This window comes from Nestor notabilis, unplaced genomic scaffold, assembly GCF_000696875.1.
Source record: "Nestor notabilis isolate BGI_N333 unplaced genomic scaffold, ASM69687v1 scaffold15243, whole genome shotgun sequence".
Classification (NCBI taxonomy): domain Eukaryota; kingdom Metazoa; phylum Chordata; class Aves; order Psittaciformes; family Psittacidae; genus Nestor; species Nestor notabilis.
Window position 1 is genome coordinate 24,954 of NW_009921692.1, and position 26,856 is coordinate 51,809.

The window sequence follows — 26,856 nt, forward strand, 5'->3', positions numbered from 1 at the left end:
GCCATGACCTTTCAGTGTTTTGCTGGAGCTGGGGCTGCCTTGTTCTGAGCCTGGGCCAAAACCTTCCTGAACTGCAAAATAACATCGTGTTCTGCAAATTGGTGGTTCCCAAGCTGCTGTACTGCCTTGGAAAACTCTTGGTTGGATTCATCTGTAGGGTTTCTGCTGTTTCTCTGGCATTTTAAACAGCTAATGGAAGAAAATGCTTTAGACCGTGTTTGGGAACTGCAGTGCATCCCTCAAAGAGGCGGTTGCCGTATTCCTTCCCTGCTGTGCTCGCTGGTCTCCGCTGGGAAGCTGCCGCCCGGCTGGGGCTGTGTGTGCAGAAACGCTCCCCAAGCCAGGGCGGGTCCAAGCCCCGTCCTCCCCCTGGGGCTCTGCTCTTCCCCCCCAAACTGGTTCGTCGAGTCACTTTTCATGTGCCTCCGTCGCTGCCGCCGCTCACCTGCGCTCGGGGAGGAGCCTCCCAGAAACTGCTCTTTAGCGGCCTCGACCTGCCCCGGCCGAGTCCCGTCGTTCCATCCCGACAGCGAGCACAGAACCAGCGCCCTCCGCGACCCTGCAGGCGCCGGGAGACTCGCGGGGACCTCGCCAACATGTTCAAGGGAGTGGGCAAAGGCTCCCCGAGCAGGAGTTCCCCCAGCAGAGCTTCCCCTGTCAAGCCAAGCAAGTAAGTGTGATTCCTCTCGTCGCTCTAAGCTGTCCTGGGACCCTGAGGGAAGATGAGGGAAGAGCACTCGACGTGTTCTAAGCCACCCTAAGAACAATCCTTCTTTGTGGAGCAGCTGGGAAATTGGGGTTCGCTGGGAGATGATGCCAAAACGTGCTGCCCCAGCTCTCGTCCTTTGGTGGGCTTTGTGCTCTAGACCAGAAGAACCTGTGCAGCCCCTGGGATGGGCAGTGCTGCAAAGCCCCTTTTTGGCAGGTAGGAAGGAGTAGGGAGAATAAACACAACCTCTTTGCTTGGGTGGAGTGAGATTTGCTTGATGGTGAAGCAGACACCAGCCTGGAGTTGAGATCCCGGGACTCACTGGCTGTGTGATGCTGCCCTGGGACCTGGAGTCCATGGAGAAGGATGCTCAGTTCAGTGCTGCTGAGGTGGTGAAGATGGGTGAGGAGCAGGTTTGCTTGTGACTGCTCTAGTCCACCCTGGTGACAGGCTGGGTCTCTGCAGGTCAGAGAGCTAGGTGGCACCGAAAGGATCTGACAGCTGTGTCCCCTCTGAAGAGATTCCCTAAGCTCTGAAGATGTGTGATGGGATCAGGATGATTCCCTTGGAGCAGGGTGCCTCTGGGAGGGGTGCTTCTGTGGGGAGAGGGCTCATCCCTCCCTTCAGCAGTTGCTAACTCAGGGTTATTTTCCAGCTTCCTCAGCAGTTCCTCATCTCATACTCTCATGGACTGATTCTGTGAGAATCCCTGTTGCCAGCCAGGGTTAGAGGCTGGGGAAATCACAGGGGGGATGTTCTGAGGAGGGGGGACCTGTGGGGAGAAGAGGGTGCTGGCACCATCTCTTGGGGTCACCCACCAGCAGCAGCCCAGGATGGTGTGTAAGCAGACAGACACCTGGGTGGACACAACACAGTGTTGGCACCCAACTGTGCTGTTTGTGGGGGCCAAATCCTACTAGCAAACAGCAAACAGGAGGGTGGTGGCACTGTGCTGCTGGGCAGGGCAGTGGGACTGGGGGAGAAGGTGGCCCACACAAAGACTGAGGCTTTCCCATGTAGATGTTGGGAGCTGGACCCCTGTCATAGGAAACTTCTGCCTCAGTGGAGCTGAGCACTCACAAACTCATCTCAAAGACAGATTTGGTGCTCTCTGAACAACAAGCCTCTGTTGGGGCTTGGCTGCAGTGAGACCCCTCCCCAGGAGCCCTGGAGCTGTGCTAATGCAATCTATCCCCTTCACCATCAGGGTTCCAAACCTGGGGTGGGGATTTTGCATGTCCTGGGACAGCCTCACTGAAGCCCCTGTGGGTTTGAGCCAGGTTCTTCCCCAGCATGACCCTCTTGAGATAACTGAAGTTGCATCCCGGTGAGACCTCACACCTCTCACCTCTGCAGGATGGAGGCTGGAGCCAGAAGCACTGCAATTACTGGGCTAGTTGTGCTTGTTTTAGGAGCCACCAACAATCAGACAAAGGCTAACTCTTCTGGCCGTGGCCTGGGGCTTGGTCAGCGCCAGTGTTAGCTGGGAGAATGAAGGTGAATGAGTGGTGTGAGGAGCAGCCACCAGCACACGCTCTGCAGATGGCCCCAAGAAAATGTTGGTGGCCCATTGCTGCTCCTGGTAGCTCTAAGGCCAGAACCTCTGCAGCAGTTGGGGTTTTCTGCCTCTGGGGATGCACGATCTGTGGGTGCTGCTGCACTCCTAGAGACGTTCCTTGTCTGGGTCCTTGGCACCCTGGTGTTGAGCAGCCCGGCTTGCAGGGCCCTTTGCTGTCTCTCCTTGGTGGATGGATCCCAGGGAGGCAGTGGTAGGCATAGGTTTGTCCCCAAGGAGCATCCTCGCTGTGTGCTGCTCTAGGAGGAAGCACAATGCAGGTCTGAAAGGAAAACCTCATGAGAAGGTGGAATTGAATCAGATCTGGCTGGACTGGCTGCCCGGGTGTGATCTCAGGCTGTGGGTGGTTTTGGAGGTGGATGGAAAGTCATGTCCTGATTTTATCATCTCCTGGGATTGCTGCTTGGGCTGGCAGAATGTGTGAGGACTTCCACGTGTTGGGGAGAACAGACCCAGATTTACACTCTGCCTCATGGCTATAAAGCAAAGTCCACTGAAAAGAAGGGACAGAGGGGGTCAGGGACTGAAGTAGGTGGGTGCTGTGGTCCTGCCCAAACAACTCTGGCAGGAGTGACCCAGCACAGGGGATGGTCCCGCTCCTGCTAAGAGACACTGTCCCTGGTGTGCGGTTGGACTGTCTAGGAGGCAGAAAGTGGTATGAGAAATGAACCAATTAATAATGATAATAACAGTGCTCTGCCTCTTGTAGGCATGAGATAGCCATAGGGGGGAGGCCTGCCCTGGCTCTTGAGGAGGAGGAGCAAGAGGAGCTGGCCAAGCCTTGCCCTCTTCGATCTCAGCCATCCCAGGGCTGCGTCTGCAGGCACACACTGTGTGTGGAGTTAGACCCGAGGCCGAGGGATGCCCAATGTGAGCATAGGCGAGCTCGTGGCTCCTTGTATCCCATCTGAAGCCTCCCTGCAGCCCAAGTGTCAGCATGTCCACCCTGAAACGTGGGGCCAAGCTGTGGTCAGGTCATTGAGTGAGGGCTTCTGCCCAGGAGCAGGCGGGACAGCCCCGAGGAACGACAGTGATGGATCTGTGTCACTGCAGGCTGTGTGGATGGGTGTTGGCATGGACAGGAGAAGCTCACACTCCTTTAGGCATGGTCCATGGATGGGATAAGAGGGTCTATCATGGTTTGGGCACTTCTCTAAGCATACATGGACCAAGTTGGTTCCTCAGTGTTGCTCTCACCTTGACCAAAGAGCATGGTGAGGATGGGAGGCTCAGCTGAAATGGCTTCAGGCCTTACTCTGTCCCCCAGGGCAGCGTGCAGACACCTCTCTCCTCCCAGGAGGCATCCTTTACCTGGCTTCAGTGTCCTCAAGCATCCAGACTGCTCTTCTGCAGACTCTGAAGTGGTTCAGGTGCTTATAGGGCTGGTGAGCTGCTTCCAGCCTGGCTGCTGGTCGTGGTGTCCTTCTCTGCCAGGCTTCCTTCCCGGCCAGCAAGGAGACCTGGCTCGCCAATCCAGGACACACAGGGGAGACCCCTTCTGCTCCTAAGACAATGTTCTCCAGAAAGCATCGCTCCTTCCCTGCAGATCAGGCTGTTCGCTACAACATCCTTGTTCCTAACCTCAGGTGCCCCATGTGAAGGCAGTGCGGGTGGGGATGGGCAAGGCTGAGTCCCTGTGACTGGGAGGTTGCTGAGGTGTTTTCAGTCTATAGTTTTGTTGTGGCTTGGCCTAAATGAAGCTGATTTGTGTGTCCAGCCTTATGAACCAAGGGATGGGGCATCCCAGTGTTTTCTTCAGCCAGGAAGGGGGTGCCACCAGGGATAAGCAGTATTTTATTGGCGATCCATCCTCTCTGGGAAGGATGGATGCTCACTTCTCCCCTCTTAGGGGATCAACCAGCTTGGAAAAGACCTTTAAGATAATCAAGTCCAACTGTTCCCCAGCACTGCTGAGGCCACCACTAGCTCATGTCACTGAGGGCCTCGTCTACACAGTTTCTGACCACTGCCAGGGACATCCACAGCCACATCACAGCAGGGCTCAGACTGGACACCCCATCCCGCTCACCCCCATCCGGCTCTTCCCAGGTGGGAGCTGAGCTCAGCAGCCCTCTTGGGTAGGTGGTGCTCACCCCGTGCACTGGGACAGGCGTCCATCCCCTGGGATGGGCTAGCCCATGACTCACTCCCTACTCCCTGCACCGGGAGCCCAGGCAGGAAACTTGGGTGGTGCTCAAGTATTTGCTCGTGGGACACCACCTCATTCCAGGCGTGTCTGGGATGAGCGGGAGATTGTGTAACCTGCTGGGGAGGGTGCACCTCCAGAGCTTCCAGCTCACAGCGAACCAGTCCTGGCTCTGTGCTGCTTCCATCCACCCTGTTCTGCTGGGACTTGGGGCTGCTGTTCATCTCCTCAGGCACTGCAGCTTACCCCAGGAAAGGCATCCACGGGGCACAGATGGGATGTTTAATGGGGCATAATAGACAGATTACAGCAGATGGTGATGTTTTGATGATGGTGATGATGGATGCTCTGCTTGGGCTCTTTAGCACCATGATCCCTGGAATTAGACCATAAAAGAGGGCAGCAGTCCCCCCTTTTCTTTGCTGACATGCATTTTGCAGGTGGGGAAGCTGAGGCATGGCCAGGAGACGCTGCCAACCCAGACCCAGAGAGAGCTGAGAGCTGCTGTGCTCCAGGCCCACACCTCCCTCTTGGGAAATCCAAGCCAAGGGAGGAGCTGGAGAAAGAGGACAGGAGGATGCTGTGAGCAGGAGCACTGCTCCTCTGGAGTTGGGCTGAGCTGACTGGCTGAGCTGCTGTGGCATCCAAGTGCTTGGCTTGGGGTGACTGTAACACTCACTGGCACTTTACAGTCTCTTGGGGCTGTAACAAACGAACATCTCAGCATCTGCTCTAGCCTTCGGTATGAACCATGGCATAGCTGGAGCCATGATGAGGAGCTGGAGCCATGACAGAGCTGTTAAGGGAACTGCTTTCCTCTGTCCTTTGCTGGATTCAGGGGCTAGGAAGGAAACCATATGGCTGGAGGGCAGATGTGGGTGGCTCTGCTGCAGGACAGCAACTTCCTCCTCTACCAAAGAGGTACCAACCAGCCCTGGAGAAGTGTTCCCCCACTTCAGCCGACACCTTGCAATGTCCCATTGTTGCTGTTCAAACTCCTTCCTTCTGGTCTCAGACCCCGGAGTCAGCAGGAGCCGAGCTGAGTCTCTGCTAAACTTGTCCCACCAGCAGTTTTCTGAAGTCTCATCCCTGGGTTGCTTTCGGTCCCACATCCTGGCAGTGCTGCACTCTCTCTGCCTGGAGGGCACTGTCCTCAGGGGCAGATGCTATTAGAACAACAGGACATGAGGACAAAGGTGGCACCAAGGCTTGTCCACAGAGAGCTTTGGGAACCATCCTGTGCCTTGCTGCGGTCTCTGGATCCAGCAAAGCTCTCAGTGCTCGTTCACAATCGTGGGGATGGAGTGAGGGCTGTGATGGTGCCCATTGGTTGTGTAGTGGCACTGAAGTGACAGACAATAGGGAATGGTCTGATGGGGACCTTCAGTGAATCTTTGCTGGTAGTTGTGTTATGGGCTTGGGCAATTTGGCCTCAGGCCCTGAAAGCAGCAGAACTGCAGCAGCTACACAGTGCCCAGAGGAGCTTCTAGTCTGTGTAGCAAGTCCTTGTCCACTGCAACCCAGTCCTGAGGTGGCACTGGCCTCTCCAGCATCTCAATGGGCTGAACTGCAGGGCACTGAGCACGAAACAAGACTGTAGGATGGCAGTTCTGGGTCAGGCTGAAGGGACATCTCACCCACCTCTGCCAGCAGCCAAGGGCAGACAATCAAGGAAGTGCCTTCAAACAGGGCAAGTATGTTGTGCTGCCTCCGCAGGGTGCTCTCCTGGCCTCTAGCTGTCTGTAGCTTCAGATCTTCCCAACCCAGGTGTGGTGTTGGTGTATTTGGGAGCCCTACAGCAGATTTCTTTCCTCTTCCCCCCTTAATGCTTTTTAAATCCACACAAACTTTTCAGCATCTGTGGTGCCCTGCAGCAAGGAGTTGTGCAGATGAGCTGTGTGGTGCACAAAAAGCCACTGTCTGCTTGCTCTGGACACACCACCTTATACCTTCACTTGGCTGAAAGCAACAGCCAGGCATCCACCACCTGTATACACTTTGGCCGCACTTAGACTCCTTCTCTGGAGACCAGGAAGGCAAGGGGAAAAGACCTGAAGAACCATGCCCATGTCAGGTCCTGGGTGGTGATGAAGAGGGTGAGAATTAACTTCACTTACCCGCTGCTTTGCTGCTCCCCCTCTCAGGTCCTCAACGAATGAGCTGGCCATGCTCATCTCCCGCATGCAGACAAATGCTGACCAAGTGGAGAGGGACATCCTGGAGACACAGTCCAGGCTCCGGCAGGTGAGCCGTGCAGAGGGTGGAGCGAAGGGGAAAGGCTTTGCAGTGTCTAGGACAGAGGTGTCTGCTCTGTGTGCATCAGCTTGCTGGTGCAGGTTTGGGGGCTGACTTGAGGCTGGGGAGGAACAGAGCACCCTACAGAGCCTCCCAGCCCCTGGGGCTGCATACCAGGGCCTCCCAAATTCCAGCCTCTGTGCTTTCTGCTTGGTGCCTCATGCTTCCTTCAGCCAAGGCTGTATCACCCACAGCAGCACAGCCCTGTGCCTCCCAGCAACCCCGGAGGCAGACAGCCAGCATGACCCACGCTGGTGCCTGGGTGGGAGAGGTGCTGAAGCAGACAGCTTGGCTGCACCCTTGCCTCTCTGTGGGGTTCCTCTGGGGTCAGTGTGTTGACTAAGGAAAATGTTGTGAGGTCTGTGTGGTCCAACCAGGCTTTTTCCTGTCTTCCCTGGTCTCCAGGATGTCAGCAATCACCAGAAGAACAAGGCTTTTGAGTTCCAGCCAGAGAATGCTAGGAATCTGAAGGAAGCAGAGACCCTGCTGAAGGACCTCTTCCTGGATGTGGACCGTGCCAAGCGGCTGAAACACCCTCAGGCTACCGAGATAGAGAAGGAGTGAGTACAAGTGGTATGATGGGGGCATCAAGCAATTGGGAACCCCACTAAGACCTAGACTGAGCTCTAGTCGTTGCCATGAGAGGTTGAGTTTCACTCTTCCTCCCGTAGACTTTAACCTTAAAATGAGGGATTTTGCCAATATATTGTAAAGAGAGGAGCGTGTAGGGTGGCTTCCAAAATGATCACACAACAGTCCCCACTCTTATTTGGGAGCTCTTGTGAAAGGTACCAGAAAAATGCAGAGCTAAACCATGGCCCTCTCCCAGAGCAAATCCCCTTTTCCTCTGCCTTTCCTAAAATGAATGCCTTTTGTTCAGGCAAGCACAGAGGTGGTGATTGGAATGGGAGAAAAGCTTCCACTGGCCTTTGGTGCTTTGCTCCCCTTCTCTCTCCAGCCCTTCTAGGTGGAAGTCGGGAGGGAAGAGCTGTTTCCTAGCTGAGAAGGGACAGCCCTGATCTCCCTGCAGCTTCCTTTCTCCCGGGTGGTAATTTCTGAGACACCCCTGGAGATGGAGAGCATCAGGACAAGTGCCTCCACTGCTGAAGGAGGCCAGTGTCACAAAGGAACAGCAAAGGGTCTTACAAGTGAAACCTGGGTTCCACAAACCCCACTTTGGTTTTCCCCTTTCCCAGCTGACTCTGAGACGTGTTCCTTTTCTCTTGGCAGCATCCAGCAGCTCCATGACCGTGTGACACAGCTCTGTGCAGAGTACCGGGCCCTCTACGAACAACTGAACATCCCTGATGTGGGACCCAGGGTAGACTGGGCCAAGATCCTGGACCAAAAGATGGTAACAGCCCCTGGTTTTAGATGCATCTCCCAACTCCTACAAGGCCAGATAATATCTGCTATTGCCTGTAGGACTCTGTGAGACATCATGTGCTCAGCATCATGCTAGGACGTTTGGGGTGGTGGAAGTAATGCTCTGGGTAGGAGAAGGATTCTCTTCCCGCCTCTTAAAACCCTCTGGAGCACCTTCTTGAATGGCCCCTTTGTATTAAGAGCTGCTGGAGGGGGATCAGGTAGAGATGCCCTGATGTGGGATGAAAGGATAGAAAAGATGATGTCTTCAAGGACTTTACAGGCCTGCATCCTAGGGTTTCATGCTGCAGCCTCAGGTATGTGGAGTGCCCAGTTTGGAATCAACTTGGATTTCCTTGAAAGCTGGATGCTGACTGTGTGCACCCAATGCATGTCACCACAGGGAGGCTGGCTAGTTCAGCTTAGATTTGTACACCAGGGTTATATGTCCTGGTTATCTTTGCCCTTGCATATGGCTGGGGAAATGGCAACCTACAAGAATCATGGTAAACCAGATCCCTTCCCTTCCTCCTGGACTGCTGTCAAATCCCAGATCTTTTCATTCCCTGCCAGCACCCACTGGGATTTTCCCCTGAAATAAAGCCTCCCACTTTAGTTTTTGCCTCAACCCCTTTTGCACAGAAACAAGTCAACGCAGGACAGTATGGCCCCGGCATGTCAGAGCTGGAAAAGCAAATAGCTGAGCACAACATCCTCCAGAAGGAGATTGAAGCCTATGGCCTCCAGATCAAGAACCTCCATTCTGGGGTAAGGTGCCCTCTGTCCCCTTCCTGTTCCTGTTGGCTTTGCTTGGGACCCTGCAGGCTCTGCTCATCTGCTCCTCTGCGTGGTGAATATCCACCACTGTTCTGCGGAGGGCATGGGGAGGCCTGAGCTTGGACAGATCAAACCATGCAGGGGCCAGGGAGGTGGTTCCTGAGTGGTTTCTAAAGCACTTTCCATAAATCAGCTCATCAGCATCTACCCCATGTTTTGGTAACAACTTTTTTATCTTTTCTTTTGCCCTTGATCTTGGCCGTGTTGTAACCCAGGATGTGGCAGATTTAAAAAGCCAGTACAAGGACTTGCTGGTAAGCTTCCAGTGGTTTTCGGGGCAGATGATGGGGTCATACAGCAGAGAAACACCATCCCTGATGGACAGGGAATGCCCAGCTTAGGGCAGGAGCTACCTCTGGTTGTCACCCTCATCTTGTTGCCCTGTTTCCTCCTCACCTCGGGTGTAAATTGAGAGCACACTTGCTGCCCTTGGGGCAGTGCTGTGGTTGAGATCTGTGTGTCTCCTCTGCATGGACTGTTGGTCTGGAGTTGCCTGTGTGCCCATGAGCACAGGGTTACGGATGCAGCAGCAGGAAACCCTGTCCCAGCCCACACTGTTCCAAATCAGGATTGCAAATGTTGAGGCTTGCACTGATCCCTGACAAGTGCTTCAGAGAGGAAATGAGCAGCCAGAACAAAGGAGGTGGTTGGGAAGAAGGTCCTGGGTTTAGCGAGCTGGGCCTGGAAAAATTAATGCTGAAGAATGGCATTTATGAGAAATAATGCAGAGCAGGGCCAGCCCTCAGCCTGCCCCAGGCACCAGCCCACACCTGAGATTCTGGTTAGACAAACACAGCCTGTCTGTGAAGGAGGGAAAAGGGATTGGCAGCCCCATCAGATAAGAGCAAGCGGTGGCAGAGATGTCTCACCAAGGTCTCTGGGAATCTCCTGGTGTATGTGCAACAAGAGTGAGATCCTGGCTAGGAGGAGGGGAAGGGGAAGGGGCTCCTCAGCCTGAGCACCAACGCTCTCTCTCCCCTGTGTGCTTGGGCAGAAAGCCTCCATCTGGCGAGGGCAGAGCCTGGGCAGCCTCTACCACCACCTCCAGGGCTGCACCAAGGAGCTGGGCTACCTGACGGACCAGCAGACCAGGATCCTGAAGCAGGACTGGAGTGACCAAATGATGGACGTCCAGAGTGTGCGTCGGGAGTACGAGGTGGGCTCCTGGGGCCTGGCAGCATGTCCTGGATGCTGGGGTCTGGCCATGCCCAGCATCCAAGATTGGATCCCAACCCCCTGGACATCCACCACCAGCCTGGAGCCTGGTGCTTTCCCAGAGCACAGAAAGAGGTGGAAGAGATGCGCTGGGTCCACGCTGGAGTTAAGGATAAGCCTTAACACTCTGAGCATCCCCTGAGCTGGTGTGTGGGATCATACAGTAGAGAGCTGTTGGTGAGGGAAAGGCTCAGCATCATGTCAGCCTCCACATCCAAAGTACAGCACCCAGTGACAGCTATATGCTGGGACCAGGAAAAAGGGAGGGATAATTGCTTAGGAAAATGCCCTCTGGGTGAATGCCCTGATGCTCTCTGAGGCCCAAGCATGTGTAATTTGTTTTAGCCTTGCTTAGCCTCTTTGTTTAAAAACAAACCAATAAGGATGTGTATGCTTCGATGCCCCAGGAGACTGCTCTGTGTTCCCTGCATGCTCCCATGGTCATGGAATTTCTCTTCCCCTTCAGGATTTCAAGTCCAAGGAACTGCTCAGCCAGGAGGAGTTTGTGAACAATCTGCAGGATGATGGGGATAGGATGATTGAGCTAAAGCACCCGGCTGTCAAGCCTATCCAGGTAAAGAAAGGGGTCCTCCTAAACCCTGTAAGAGAACGAGAGTGTCTCTGTGCATTGAGAGCCAGGAATTGGGTTGGAGGAGACCCCTTCTGCAGACCTGCTGTGTTACTGTTTCCTTCCACATTGCCACAGACATACAGCATCTGCCTGCCTGCTCCAGCCCTATGGGGAAGCTGAGGGCAGTTCAGGGTCTTCACCCCTTCAGAAACCTCCAGGAGATAGTGGCTAACATGAGTGCGCTGGGACCAGCTCCTGCTCTGGTGCTAGACATGTGGTTGATCCAGCCACATTCATGCTGCTGTGGAGCTCCAGATATGGCATGGCACAATCTCTCCCAAGTGAAACCAGCTCCAGATCTCTATTTGCGAGCCCACACACACAGTCGGAAGCTGAGCTGGGCTCAGAGCTGAGACCCCTTGAGAAATGGTGGTTGCTCTGTATGACCCAGGTCCTTGTCAAGCAGTGTCCTTGCTTAGCTCAGTATCAGGCAATATCTGGGCATAGCTTTGTCTCTGCTCAACAGCAGCCTTCACTCTTCCTCTGGTCTCTGGGACTTCAGGAAAGGAGACCAGTGGTGGGGGAGGCGGGACTAGCTGGAGCCCACCGAGTCCTGCTCTGTCCCACCACAGGCTCACCAGGAAGCCTTGAAGAATGAGTGGCAGAATTTCCTGAACCTCTGCATTTGCCAGGAGAGTCAGCTGAAAAGTGTGGAGAGCTACAAGAAGGTAAAAAGCAATGAGGAGAGCATGGGCCATGGGGCTGCAGGGTCAGGTCTGAGTGGGCAAGCTGGGAAGAGGGACAGTAAAGGGATGAGGATGGGAGATCCTTTGCTTGCATCTAGTGAGGGTACGCTGGGGAAACACCCCTCCAAACCAGTCCTTTAGTGCTGCTTTAGTGAATTTTGGCTCCCACCTCACCAATTCAGACCTGTTGCGTTGTTGTGCTGGCTTGGAGAAGAGGGGCAGGGGAGGGTTTTCTCATCACTGTTACCACTTGAGGGTGGTCTGTAGGGACTTGGGAGCCCCAGAGAGGCTGCAGGAGAGGTGCTGGGAAATGACACACACAACAGGACTTGGAGACAGCAATGTCTTCCCACCCCTGACTGTTTCCCTACCCACACCTCCAGTTCCAGGATGATGCTGAGGCTGTGAGCCACTCCCTGAAGAAGATGAGCTCTGACCTGGACACCAAATACAGCAAGTTTAACAAAGACAGCCCTGGGGTGGTGTCAGACCTGCTGCTTCAGCTGGAGGTGAGGTCTTCAGGGTTGGTGGCACTCATCAGACCTAAGGGGCAGACCAAATGTCACATCCTCCCCACGAAATAACAGTGGGGAAGGGGAAGAGGTGGGTGAATAACCCTTGTAGGGTAAATAACCCTACTATCCCTAGTGGCACAGTTCATCCCAGCTCATTCTCAGATGAGGGGGAAGCCCATGGCAATACTGTGCTCTGGATGCTGAGTCCCTGTAGCCCTCGAAGGTCTGCACTGCTCATGCTGTGGGGAAGTGACCCCACAGCCTGGCCCCAGGTCACCATCAGAGTGAAGAAGTGAAGGGAGGAGCTGCATGTTGTCCTAACCATGAGACACTTGGATTAGAGGGCCTGCAGATAAGTGTGAGCTGCTGGCACCCAAACAGCAGGGAAAGGTCCTCCCACTCCTCAGTAGTGTCATGAGCCAACGGCAAGGAAGAGAATAAAGAAATCTGACCTCAGGTGTGAGATGCAGATAGGAGAGGAATATTTGCCCGGGAGAGAGGGAGGGGACACGTTTAACACAGCGTCTTCGATGCATGCAACACATTTTGCTCTGGTGCTGGGATCTTGGTACCTTCTGACACTGGAAAGCAGCCACCTCTTGTCAGGTCTCTTCAATTTCCGAGAAGAAAAACTTCTCTAGGAGACTGATTATGACAGCGTGGAATCACCCGTGGTTAACTCAGGCTGTGCCTTCAAGGGCAGATCTGCTGTGGAGAAGGAAATAGAGGAGAGTGTTGATAATGAAAAGGGGAAGAAAGGACATGGAGGGGTCAAGAATGGAGAAATTCCTGACTCCAACTCAGCAGTGATCACACAAGGATGGACAACTAGTCCCAGCATCCCCGCTGTAGAAGGACCTTCCCCTTCCTTCTCACCCAAGCCTGGTCACAACCACTGTCTTCCCTGTTTTTTTCTAGAACGAGGAGAAGACAGTGAAGCAAGTGGAGAAAAGCATCACAGACCTGAAGAGAAGGAGTAAAGAGATCAGCCCACTGAAACTACGCAGGATGCATCCATCTCAGTCCCTCACCTTGGACACCCTCTGTGACTGGGATGCTGGGGAGGTGAGGGTGTTACTGGCAGTACCCTCAGAAGAGGCAAGATTGCTCCAGATCTTGGCTCTGTGATGGGAGAAACCAACCTGGTGCAAGAGCCAAGTCTCTGATTGAGTTTTGTGTCTTTGTCCCAGGTGCAGCTGACCAGAGGTGACAAGTACACTCTGAAGGACAACAGCAACCCAGAGATGTGGGTGGTGCAGAGCAGCACTGGTGTGGTCCAGGAGGCACCTTCTGCTTGCTTCTCCATCCCTCCGCCAGACCCTGAGTCCATAGACAAGGTCAATAGGTGAGTCTGCAGTGGAGATCCTGGCCCAGAGAGATGTCCAGACTTGCTCTTAGGTTGTAGCCAGCCTGGATGCCTCAGCTGCAGAGAAATAGCAGCTGAGAACAGATCTCTGTACTGTCTAGTATGAAATCTCTCCTGGAGAGGGGTTGTTCCCTGCATCCAGGTATCTCATTCAGGTCCCCGCCATTCCTCGATAGCTCTGCATGCTACACAGATCTTGCTGTCAAAGAGTTTTCTGGCAGCCAGGCTTGATTTCTTCACCCAAACATGTGACCTACATAGGTTTGACTAAATTCATTGCAGAATCAGTCTGGAGCTTGGAACTTGCCAAACAGGACAGAGTTATCTGTGGAATCTCTTCTCAGCCAGCCCCAGTTGGAAACTGAGAAGTGTTCCTTGAACCACCGTATGCTCCACTAACTGATTGCCCAGTCAGCTCCTGTGGTTCCCACAGGATGGGGTGGTGGTACAAAGAGCCCTGGCATTACTTTTATAATCATGTCCCCGGGTGCTGGGATAAATCAGTGCAGCTCAAGTGCTGGGGAAGAGCCCACAGCCCAGATCCAGGGCTCCTTGGGCATGCCTGCAATGGGAGTGTGGATCCCCAGTCACCCAGGCATGATTGCTTCATTGTGCTGCTCTTCCTGAGCGTGAACCCCTCTTCATACATCCCAGATTACTGAATCCTTTGGATTTATGGGTTTCATGTGTGTTTTAAAACAGAAAAGTTTGCCACATCCTCCTGGATAACAGCTCTATGGGTGTTGCCTGGAAAACTCTCACACTATTCAGGCTATGTCTGACACCTTGTTTCATTTCCCAGTGTTTACTTCCCTTCCTACACACAAAATATTTATCTTTGTTGTATTTCCCAGCCTGTTTCACCATTCAGTCCCTCTGCATGGAACTGTGTCCTGCTCCAGAAGAGAGATAGCCCTCGTCTGACAGCATCCAGCAAGCTGCGACATGATGGTTTTAGAGCACAGCGTTTAATTGGAGCAGTGCAGAGCAGGGATGTGAACTACCCTGGTCCTTCAAATTGCCTGCTAGAAAGCTAGAGAGGGACTTTTGACAAGGGCCTGTAGGGACAGGACAAGGGGGAATGGCTTTAACTTTCCAAAGGAGAGATTGAAGTGAGATCTTAGAAAGTTCTTCCCTGTGAGGGTGCTGAGGCACTGGCACAGGGTGCCCAGAGAAGCTGTGGCTGCCCCATCCCTGGCAGTGTTCAAAGGCCAGGTTGGACACAGGGGCTTGGAGCAACCTGCTCTAGTGGAAGGGGTCCCCGCCCCGGGGCCGGGGTTTTAAGGTTCCTTCCAACCCAAACCATTCTAGGTTTCTATGATTCAAAGGCCCCTGGTCCCATCAGTCTTACCCAGAGGTATTTCTGGTCCTCCCACCTCCTGCTGATCCCAGCTTGTGTTTCGTTAGAGGGAACCGTCCTTACAAATGAGACTTGGCATTTCTAGTGCAGCAGCCACAGAAGCAGCTGCTTGTACTTGCTTCCTGTGGAACTGCAAAATACTGCAGTGATATGAAATAAATGTCCAGCTTTGAAAGCTGCTGCTGAGACTTGGAAACATGGGCTCCAGTGAGGGAAATCTGCTGCTCAAACCAACTGGCTGCTCTTGCTGCTGTCCCCTTTCGTAAGGGACATCTCTGAGTTACAACAGGCTGCAGGCTCCCAGCCTGTCCCTGCCTTTGGGAGCACCTTCCCTGGCAGAGGCATGAAGCTGCTGCTGGGCTGGGCTCTGTCAAGGCTTGCTCAGTGGTTTCCATGCTGCTGGCTTATGATGCTTCTCTCTGCTCACAGGCTGGAAGCAGAACTGAACACAGCGAAGCAGAAGCGAGCAGCGGAGCCCTGAGACGCAGCCACAAGGAGCAGGTTCAACCCAGCCAGCAAGGTACGTCTGCTGGTTAGTCAAGCCCTCTCCAGAGCAAGCCCATGTACCTCCCTTGCAGAGCTCCTAAACCTGGCTGGAAGCAGGGTACCCACCCAGGCAGGCGGAGGTACCTGTACGAGTGTGAGGATGGAAGAGAGCAGCTGATGGGACAACCTGACTCCTAGTGCTGTCAAGGAGTCACGTTCAACCCAGCCAGCAAGGTACGTCTGCTGGTTAGTCAAGCCCTCTCCAGAGCAAGCCCATGTACCTCCCTTGCAGAGCTCCTAAACCTGGCTGGAAGCAGGGTACCCACCCAGGCAGGCGGAGGTACCTGTACGAGTGTGAGGATGGAAGAGAGCAGCTGATGGGACAACCTGACTCCTAGTGCTGTCAAGGAGTCACTGTATGATCTCAGGCAATTCTCTTAAATTCCCTGTTGCCTTTCTCAAACCTCTGAGATCAACCTCAGCTCCATCAACAGCTGCAGGGTATTATTTAGGGTTGCAGGGGGATGTGCTTATCTAGAAGCCTTAATTAAACCTTGTTTGGATCCAAGTCCCTTGAAGTTCTCTTCCCTAGCTGGGGGCTGTGGGATAAGCAGGCAGCCATGGCTAAATCCTGACCCCTGGCTAAACTGTGTTACTCCCAGAGCTATAGTTCAAAAGCTCCCAGCAAAGCTGAGCAGGCATGTGTCTGCATGCAGCTCATGGATGTGTCTGTCCCTTCTTTGGATGTGAGCTCTGGCTGGCCAGGGCAGAGCTAAAACCATTTTCCTAAGACTTTGCCATGGGTAGGAACCTGCATCTGCTTGATCCTCTGTGCATTAGTAACGGAATCCTTTATGGTTCCATCAGAACCCCATGCTCAGTAGAAGCCTGTGTGCCTCAGAGCTGCAAAACACAAACGGCAGAGCTTTGCAGCAGGGCTGTCATGAGAGGGAGCTTTAAGGACCACGCATGGAAGAGCTCAGAACCATGCACCAAGGCTGGGACGGCACATGGGAAATAGGGATTAACCTGCACTGTGTCTCATTGCAGCTCTGTCCAGGAGCCCCCCTGTAGTCCAGGATGACCCTCAAGCTGACCAGCTTCTCAATAGCCTGGATCGTGTTGGCAAGGACCTGATTCAGGTAGAGAAGGAGGTGTTGAACCGCGTAAGGTCTCCAGTGAACTTCAGTGATCCCACAGATGACCTTGTCAGGAGGATCAAACACCAGCAGGTGGGTGCTGCCACGGGAGGGCTGGGGCAGTGTGAGTTTGGTAGCGCTGTGCCCTTGGCCCCAGACAGGTTGATAGAGGAATTACATGGAAGATGACAGCTTTTGCGTCAAAGAACACCATACTGCAGTTGCAAGGATTTTAGGCTGGCTCGTGCCCTTAGAATGGGACAGGTTAAGCCAAACCCCAGGGAAATGTAGGCCCTACTCTTGGCTCAGCTCTGTTGCAAGATGGTCTAGTTGTTTCAGAGCTGGTTTTGGGGAGCCCTCAGCCTTGCCACAGGGATGCTGTCACCCTTCACTTCCAAGTCTGTAGCGTAGAAGACTATAGGATAGAGGGAATTAACTCCAAGGACCAGCTTGGCTCACCTGATGTGGAGTACAGACTGGTAGATGTGGGGGGAACAGGAAAAGAGGCAGTGCCCTGGAGCCCCCCTCCTTTCCTCTGCTATGAGGTCTGGGTCTGTAGTAGTTCAGCTTGTTACACCTTCACCTGTGGATATTTATCCAGCCCTGGCAGAGGGATGGACTCATGCATGCAGGTTTCCTCCATCTCTGCCTATTTGGATCTCTTTCCCACACCCTGGCAGTGCCAGACAGCCACAGTCTGGCTGGGGCTGTGCCCCAGGGGCCAGCTCCTCATGAGAGGGCTCCTGCACTCTTTTCCGCACAGCAAAACCTGTCCCTGAGGGAGACACGTTTTCGCAACAGCCCTGTTGTGACTGTGTTGGGTGACTCTGCTCCCATCTGATGTGCCAGGAAACAACAAAGAAACTTGAGAACCTGGGGGCAGCCAAGGATGCCCTGCAGAAGCAGTGTGAGACCTTCCTTTCCAAGAAACCCACCAGCACCTCAGCTTCCCAGCTCCCTGTCACACTGAATGCCCTCAGGAGCAAATACAGTGACGTCAATATGCTCTCCAGCCTTTACAATGAGAAGTGAGTGATGATGGCAAGGCCTGATGGGGATGAGGGAAGGAAGAATTTGCACAGAAGTATTAACACAGATGCATGAGAAGATGCTTTTGGTCCATATGGGCATTAGTTGAGGACCATCCTCGCCAGTGCAGGTTGGAATCCTCCCATCCATTACCAAAAGCACCTCTGAAGGAGTTCCTGTGTGTAATCTGTGGACAGTCCACCACAATGGGTGTGTGTCCCAGCTCTGCTGTATGCAGTGAAATGCAACGTATTTGGTTTCTGGGTAGCATGACAGGGTGGCAAGTGTGCATGTGGCTTGCTCTCTGCCATGCTGCAGAAGCTCTGATGTTAAATAAGCTTAAACATGCAAAATCAGAGAGAAGAGGAGAAGAATGGGGTCTTCTGTAGCTAACCTTGTCATTTTTCCCTTACCCAGGGCTAAGGCTGCCCTGAACCTGGAGACTCAGATTGAGAACACAGACAAGATTGTCAGCACATTTGAGGCCAAGCTGGCTCAGGACAGCATCATTCCTGCATCCCCCAATGCCCTGCAGGATCGGGCAAATGATCTGCAGGTAGGGCAACATCAGGGTCTTTGTGAAGGAAGGGAGATCTCTGAGCTCAGGTAGCAATAGTGGGGAGAGCTGGACTTTGCTGATTTGAGCACCTTTCTAAGGACCAGTTCTTTGAAGGCTTTACATTGGCATTGCAGGCTGGTCTGCACTCACTGGTTAGCAAAAAACTCTGTCCCTTTTAGGTTACCTTTGGGGTCCCTAAAAATACGTGATGAACCCCTTAGCATCTAATTTGTGTTGCTCTGCTTTACACTCATCCCTATTCTTTCCTGCTCCCAATCTCTGTGCCCCATCCTTAGCACTCATAGTGATCCTTTTCTGCCTTCTCAAAACTTTTCCCTTCTGCTCCATGCACTGTCCAACCTACCTTGCTTCCCACCTTCTTTACTGAGTAAGTCTCACTGCTCCATCTCTTCCATGTTGCATGTCTCTTGGAGAGCCTGACTAACCCCCAGGTGCTGCATAGTGAGTAACAGTGTTAAAGAGGGTACTTCTGGTTGGTGCATCGACTGATGCAAACCTGGAGGTGTCCTGTTTTCCCCTGCAGAAGATAAAGCGGGAGGTGGTGGCCCAAGAGGACTGTGTGCTGAAGCTGAACCGGGGACTAAAGGATGCTGAGCACAGCTGCAGTGCTGTGCAGAACAACTTCCAGGAGTACTGTCCCGACCTGCCGCGGCAGAAGCGGGAGGTGCAGCTCCTCAATGACCGCTACCATGCTGTGGCAGACCAGCTGGACCAGCGGTGAGGAGCTATGGCATTATCTCTGCTTCTCTTAGCTGACACGGACCAGCATTAGTCAGAGACCCAGGAGTATGTTCTTCATTGCAGAGCCACCCTGACCACTATCCAAGAATACTGTCCTGCTGTGTAGTTGCTACCTTCCTATGTGCAGCAAAGGCTTTGAGCTTCCAGATAGCTGCGAGAAGGTGGTCTCCAGTACTGACTGCTGGCATCTGCCTGATCCATGACCCTGCCCAGAGGGACCCTGATGTTTAATACTTCTCACAGGCATTGCTGTTGCTTGCCTTTTTTTTTTTCTCCCGTCCTCCCAGATTGCAGTAGCAATCCCAATGTGTAGAGCTGTGCTCCCCACTCAGGGACCAGTTATCACCCCCTTCTTTTTGTTGTCTTGGTGTTTGTTGTGGTGACATTCTCACCATAGTGTCTTTTCAGGAACTTGCATGTGAATCTTTGCCCTTCCCTTTTATGTTCCTGATCACTTCTGTGCTATGCAGAGAGAAGACCCTCAGAAATATCAGCCTCACCTACCAGCAATTCCAAAACTCCAATGAGAACCTAATGTTCTGGATGAACAACCTACCCAGTCACCAAGTGAAGACTACTGATGGGCCAAGCCAGATCAACTACAAGCTGCAGGCACAGAAGGTGTGTTCCTGGGCAAGCATCATAACCCGTAATGTCACAGGGATGGGGGAATTTGCTTGTGAACGGCTCCTAGTTGTGTGTTCCACCCATCACAGTGAATGAACTAGAACAAGGAGGCAGTGATTGCAGCCCACAGATGATGTATTTCACCCAGCTGCCTTCATCCTCAGTGCTGGTGTCCTTGTCTGTGCCAGTCACCCCCAGGCTGATAACCTCCTCATGGAAAGGGCACACACAGATCCTGAAAGTTGCACCTCGGGCTGAGATGCTGCATCAGGGTCCTGCATCTTTCTCTTCTTGAACAGATCCTAAGCTGACTAGTTCAGAGCATGAGATATGGAGGTCTCTCTGCTGGCTGATATTTATCTCATACATGATAAATCAGTATGGCAGGTCCTGGGCAAGTGAGTGCGCTGCTGAGATCCATTAAAACCTCATAGACTCTTCCTAAATGTATTCCTGTTCCCATCACTCCAGTACTAGGCTGAGCTTACTGCTCTTGACTACAAGAGTATTACTGGGTTTCTGTATTTCAGCCTGTCCTTAACATCATATGTGTCTCCTGCAGAGGCTGGTGGAGGAGATTGAAAGCAAGGAGCCTGAGAAGAACGCAGTGATCAGACTATCCCAGAACGTGCAGTCCACGCTCAATGTATGGCTGAGTGATCCCAGGTGTCTCACTGCTCAGTGTTCCCTTAATGTCTCACCTGAGAGTTCCCATCTGATTCTTCTGTCTCTGCTCTAAACAGGACTATGAGCTCCAAGCAGGCAAATACAGCTTTTCTCTGGACCCTACCCTGACTGATTTCGCTGCAAAGAGGCTGCGTGTGACCCCTCTGCAAGAAAGCATCCAGGCCCAGGTAAAAAGATGAAAGCATGGAAACAGTTGTCCAGCTCCTTGCCCAAGCCCCATGTCTTCTGCAAAGCCTTAATCCACCCTTAAAAGCCTTAAAGCGATCATGATCCTAATCTCAAAATCAAGCGTCATCAGGAATCTCTTTGTCTATGGGTCAAAGCAGCATGTGAGATCCAGAATTAGGGGTGTGCCTGGTACCTTTGGTTGAGATTGCTGATGGTGCCTCCTTACCATATGGTATGTGAAGATAAAACTTACAGGGTAGGTGTGTGGGGACAGGACTGAGCCAGAGCTCCTGAGTGCTCTTCCCAGTTGCACACCAGTTCTTCTGCACCACTTTGGGCTATTTGCCCGCTGCCATCCATGTGTGGCCCAAAGTGAATCTGGAAGTCTGGACCATGCGTAGGTTAGCTGACACCTAACAGGCATTCAGGTAAAGGGGACAGGATCTCCTGCATGAGTCCTTAGACTCTGTGTCTCTAGAAGGTCAGGTGTGAAGACACAAATCCCTGGAATATTACAGTACGCAAAGTGCATCCAGGTGAAAGGAGGGTTGGGAGAGTGTGCCATCCCACAGGGCTGTGCCAGGGTGAGGAGGAGAAAGCTGTCACTTCTGTTTCTGTTTCAGGAAAACGATGTAGCCAAGCTCTACACGGAGCTGGCAGCAGCAAACAAACAGCAGCTCAGCCGGCTGGAGTTTGCCAAGAAGATTGTTGAGAAGGTACCAGCCTAACAGCTCCTGGCATGAATGGGGTACTCCAGCTTGGGGACTGAAACGATCTTTTCAAAGCTGTCAGTTTGGGATCCTCCCCCTCCCTCCCCAGATCTCCACATCCAGGTGTGAGAAAGGACAGGAATGGAAACCCCTGTGAGATAAAGACCACAAGTTACCACAGTTTCACTGATACTGATCTTAGATTTTGACTTTCATCACCTCTGTGGGCCCTCAACTCTTTACTGAAGTGGTAGTTTATGCTAGGAGAAGAAAGATTAGGACTCTTAAGTCCTGTTCTCAGCTACATCTAATCGATATTCACAGACTGAGAATTTCAGATTCAGCTGTGGCTGGTATTTAGTGCTCACAACCTTCTGGAAACATTTCAAAGCAATAGAACTCTTATGCCTTTTTAGAGCTTGGTTCACCTGTATTAAAAATCTCTGGGCTGGATGACTTTCAATGTGCTCAGGAAGGACAAGAGACTAAGATGGGGCACTCTGTGATGCTGCCATGAACCAGCTCACCTGCACAGTGGGGACCGGCCACGTTACCCTCCCTCAGCTGCAGATGCAAGAAGGCAGCACAAAGCACCTTTGTGGGCTGCTGCAGCACCTCCATGACAAGGGGAAGACATCAAGTCAGTTGCTTGAGATAGAGAGAATATGCCATAGAAACCTAGAATGGTTTGGATTGGGAGGCATCTTAAAGCTTATTGAGTTCCAACTCCCTGTGATGGGCAGGGACACCTTCCACTAGAGCAGGTTGCTCCAAGCCCCTGTGTCCAACCTGGCCTTGAGCACTACCAGGGATGGGGCAGCCACAGCTTCTCTGGGCACCCTGTGCCAGTGCCTCAGCACCCTCACAGGGAAGAGCTTCTGCCTAAAAGCTCATCTCCGTCTCCCCTCTGGCAGGTTAAAGCCATTCCTTCTTGTCCAAAGCCCTTCTCCAGGTTTCTTGTAGCCCCTTTAGGCACTGGAAGCTGCTCTATGGTCTCCCCTTATGGAGCCATCTCTTCTCCAGGCTGAACAACCCTAACTCTTTGCCATTTACCAACAACTTTATTTGGTGATTCTCTGCGGATTCTGAACCAGTTCTGTCTTTCTGTCTCCTACTGTGCCTTGTTATGGAAAGGCCTCTGTGCCAGATTCTGTGACTCGGTTTCCCTGCCTTTTTTCTTTTTTTTTAATTCTTTTTTTGGTTTTCCCTTGCAGAAGGAAGTGCATGAGGACATTGAAGCTGTATGTGAGCAAAGCCAGCAATCTGAAAGCAGAGCCACAACAAGCAGGGAATCTGAGGGGTTGAAATCGCAACTGGAGGAGGAAAGGAGGAAAGTTGCCAAGATTGAAGAGGACCTGGAGGAACACAGAAACAAGCTACTCATGTTGAAGACTCAGAAGCCCATTGAAAAAGTGGAAGAAAAGGAGGTGATAGAATATTACAGAGACCCACAGGTGGAGAGCAACCTGTCTAAGATGGCACAGCAGATTGAAGAGGAAGGAAAAAAGAGGAAGAGGTTGCAAGAAGACATTGAATTGATGAGCCGGAAGCTTGCCCAGATGGAGAGTGAGAAGAAAGACATTCCTGCCCAGCTCCTCACCAAAGAGATCACAAAAATTGAGAGAGATCCAAGCCTAGAGACCCAAGCAGCCAGTTTTCGTCAGGAGATCAAACGTCTCCAGGAGGAAAGCTTGGTTGCTGCTTCTGAACTTGAGCAGCATAAGAGAGAGCTGTACATGCTGGAGCGAAAGCAGCCCAACATCCGAGAGAAGGTGGTGGTGAAGGAGCTGATCAAACTGGAGAAAAACCCAGAAATGCTGAAGTCTGTGAGGACCCTGCAGCTACAAATTGATGAGGAGTCCTTCAAGAGGAAGTCTGCAGAGGAAGCAATAGTGAAAGTGAAGAACAAGATTGAGGAGGTGGAAAGACTAATTGAAACAGCAGAACCCAAAATTATTGTTAAGGAGGTGAAGCAGGTAGAGCAGGACCCGGAGTTGCTGAGAGAGTCTTCCAAGCTGAAAACTCTGATTGAAGAAGAGAGGAGCAAAAACATGACACTTACAGGTGAGCTGGGAGATCTGCAGAGCCAATACAGTATCGCAGAGAAGCAAAAACCAAGGGTAGAGGTTAAAGAGAGGGTCAATGAGATTTTCCTCGTAGATCCTGAAACAGAGCGGCAAATTGCACACCTGAAAAGGGAGCTGCAGGAAGTTACTCTGAAAAGGACAAAGGTTGACAGTGAAGTGGAAGAGGCCTTAGCAGAGCTCAATGTCCTCAGGTCACAGAAACCAGTGGTGGAGCTTAAGGAGGTTATAGAAGAGGTGGTGAAACATGAGAAGAGTCCAGAGATTCTTAGAGAAATAGACAGGCTGAAACAGCAGCTCAATGAACTAGTGAACACCAATGGCAGGACCCAAGAGCAGCTCATTAGGCTGCAGGGTGAAAGGGATGAATGGAAGAGGGAGAGATCCAAGGTGGAAACCAAGCTAGTCAACAAGGAAGTAATCCGCTATGAGAATGATCCACTCTTGGAGAAAGAAGCTGATCGGCTCCGTCAAGAGGTACGTAACATGTCTCAAAAGAGGAGAGCTGCAGAGGATGCAATCTATGACTTGCAGAATAAATACATGTTACTGGAGAGGAGAAAGCCAGAGGAGAAGGTAGTAGTTCAAGAGGTGATACTGACTCAAAAGGATCCAAAGCTCCGAGATGAGCACAACAGGCTGAGCAGGAATCTGGACGAGGAGGTGAGCAATAGGCGTCGTCTGGAACGTGACGTGCAGCAGGTTCGTGCACTGGTGGAAGAGCAGGAGAAGTTGCTCAACTTTCAGGAGGATCGAAGCAAGAGGCTTGCACTGGAGAAGGAGATGAGACAAATTACACTGAGAATAAAGGAGCTGGAGGAGAGCCCAGCCCCAGTGCAAGAAAAGATCATTATGGAAGAAGTGGTCAAGTTGGAGAAGGATCCAGTCCTTGAACATTCTGCCAGCAACCTACGCTTGGAGCTGGACCATGAGAAGATGGAGGTGCTGAACTTGCATAGAGAATGCAAGAACCTGCAGACGCAAGTTGATGTCCTGCAGAAAACAAAATCCCAGGAGAAGACCATCTACAAGGAAGTGATTCGAGTGGAAAAGGACAGAGCACTGGAGAGTGAACGTGCACGCATCTGGGAGCTGCTGAACAGGGAGAGGGGAGCCAAGCAAAAAGCAGAAGAGGAGGTACGGCGGCTCAGGGAGAAGATAGAGAGAGCTGAAGGCATGAAGAGGACATGGGCTCGCGAAGAGACAGAGCTGCAGAAAGCCAGGAACCTGGCCATCCAGGAGAGAGCCAGCTTGGAGAGTGAACTGCGGGAGCTGGAGAGGCAGAAGCAGCAGAAAGTCCTCTTCCTTAGGGAAGAGTCCAAGCTGCTTAACCAGCGGACAGAGAATGACAGGCAGAAGAAGAAGCAGCTGCAACATGAGTTCTCCCTGCTAGAGGCAGACATCCTTAGGGAGAAAGACCAAATCTACAACAAGGAGAGGTTCATTCGAGATCTCCAGTCACGAGTCAACCGAGAAGAAATCAACCACGAGACCCAGATGAGAGAGACAAACCTCTCCACCAAGATCTCTATCTTGGACCCTGAGACAGGGAAAGATATGTCCCCTTACGAGGCCTATAAGAGAGGTATTATAGACAGAGGTCAGTACATCCAGCTGCAAGAGCTGGAGTGTGACTGGGAGGAAATCACCACCCTGGGCCCAAACGGGGAAGTCTCATTGCTCCTTGACAAGAAAAGTGGGAAGCAGTACTCCATTGATGATGCACTAAGGCTGAGGAGGATCACAAAGGAGGAATATCAGCTGTATCGGGACGGCAAGATTCCTATCTCTGAATTTGCCTTGCTGGTAGCTGGGGAATCCAAGCCTCCCCCATCCCTCTCTATTGGTTCCATCATCTCCAAATCTCCTGTCTCATCACCTACCACCCACCAAACCCAAAGCTTCTTCCCCCCAGCCTCACAGAAGGGCTTCTGTGATGATACATCCCCCATTGCCGGGGTGTATGACACCACCACCGACACCAAGTACAACATCAAGACTGCTGTTGTAAAGAAGCTGCTTGATCCCATGACGGCTCAGAAGCTCCTGGAAGCCCAGGCTGCCACGGGGGGCATCATAGACCTCATTTCTCGGGACCGGTTCTCAGTCCATAAGGCAGTTGAGAGGGGGCTGATTGACAGGACCTACATGCAGAGACTGCTTAATGCCCAGAAAGCTTTCACAGGGATTGAGGACCCCGTGACCAAACGAAGGCTGTCTGTGGGGGAAGCAGTTCAGAAGGGATGGATAACCAAGGAGAGTGCTTTCCCCTATCTGGAGGTCCAGCATCTAACTGGAGGGCTCATCGATCCCAAGAAAACTGGTCGCATCCCCGTGCTGGAAGCTGTCCAGAACGGGATGATAACAGGCAACCTGGCCAATAGGCTCCAGGATGAGTCCAACTATGAAAAGGATCTCACTGACCCTATCACTAAAGAGAAGATAAATTACAAGGAGGCCATGGCCCTCTGCCAGAAGGATTCTCTGAGCAGCTTCCTCCTGCTCCCAGCCACCTCAGAGGGTTATCAGCGGTACCACCAGGGTTGTTCCCCCAGGCTCTCACGGTTCAGGCACTGAATGGATTCAGGCACATACTGGATCTGGTTCCTTCAGGAGTTCATCCCTTCAAAACACCTTTCCCCACAGAGGTAGCAGCGATCACGGGAATGGAGCATCTAGCATTTAGGGCTGCACACCCTTCTATCTTAGCTATCTGTTTCTCAACGCAGCTTGGCCATGTGAGGAGGAAAGTGTGATCGTGAGTGTGTAAAACGGGTCCCCACAGCTCTCCAGGTGCTGCTGTGACAGCAAAGGGGGGTTGTTGATTGTGAGAACTCCACTGGCGGTAGGTTAAATGTGGTTGTGCCCAGAAAGGGGGAAGAGCCAGAGCATTTTCTGGTTGGGTCATTCTTCTGCATGCAATAAACATAGAAAGTGTGTCTCCATGGCTGTGTTGTCTCTGCAGGCTGAGGTGCAAAGTGGCTGAAGACATGGCTCCTCTGTGGAGTGTTCCCTGGCTTTGTGGGCTGAGAAGGAGTTTCTGTTGACATGAGCTGCTTTTCCCCCTCTTCCAAGGGCTCTTTTAGCTGACGTTGTTTGGGAACTCTAATACACCCAAAATAATACATAAGGGTAGAGGTTTTCTCCTCCTCCTTCCCCCATCAGGGCAGCAGCATAGCCTCTATTTCCATATAGCCTAGCTGGGATTTGAAGTCTGGGCTCCAAGAAGAAATTGTTCCCATGCTGGCAAGCTCAGCACAGTCACAGGTGCCTGTTCCCTTCCTGCTGGTAGGTGGTGGTAGCGGTCAACATTAACAGTCTGAGTCCAGTATAGAAATGCCATTTCCAGTCCACAATCTGCCTGGGCTCTGTCCCATACCCTGCAGGGTCTGTGTTTATTGTCAGGCCTATGGCTGGTGTCTGTGGCCATCTCAGCTGCCATGATTAACACAGGGCAATTTGTTGGTTTAGAATGGGGAAAACTGTTGCACATACCCTAGAGCACCCATGCGTTCAAAGCCAGTTTCCTCTCGGTAGAGCACTGCTGGCACACAGTGCACTGCACTCTGCTCCTGGCTGGTCTGGACCAGCAGCAAGGGCTATGCTGGACCAGGGGACACATCAGGAGAGACATGCTGGCCTGACCTCCTGCCAGGGCAAGCCCAACAGCCCTTGGAGCACAGGAATATGGCCAGGTGAGGATCGCATCCCAGGACAACCAAAGAGCTCTGTGCCAGTGCGGGTCCCAACTCCTCAAAGCTGCTGGAAGCAGCCTTGCTCTGCTCCAGATTTCTCCCCTTGGCTGTCTGAACACTGGGAAGAACACTGTGAAGCTCCATCAGCAGCAGGGCTGTTGCCTTCCTGCAGCTCAACTCTGCCCACCAGGTGAGTTTGCTTCAGCCTT

General features: G+C 52.5%; 1 protein-coding gene across 1 annotated transcript; it reads left to right on the plus strand.

Annotated features, from left to right (window-relative positions):
- Positions 1-596: 596 nt before the first annotated feature.
- EVPL (envoplakin) lies at positions 597-25,529 on the plus strand. The gene is given in 23 exon segments (XM_010011266.1): positions 597-670; positions 6,576-6,675; positions 7,132-7,286; positions 7,957-8,080; positions 8,734-8,859; positions 9,144-9,182; positions 9,923-10,084; positions 10,610-10,717; positions 11,347-11,442; positions 11,844-11,969; positions 12,894-13,040; positions 13,166-13,320; positions 15,131-15,171; positions 15,174-15,221; positions 16,238-16,419; positions 17,176-17,354; positions 17,773-17,911; positions 18,459-18,652; positions 19,147-19,297; positions 19,866-19,949; positions 20,047-20,157; positions 20,782-20,874; positions 22,083-25,529. Coding segments are annotated over 23 exon segments (6,081 nt in total).
- Positions 25,530-26,856: the final 1,327 nt, after the last annotated feature.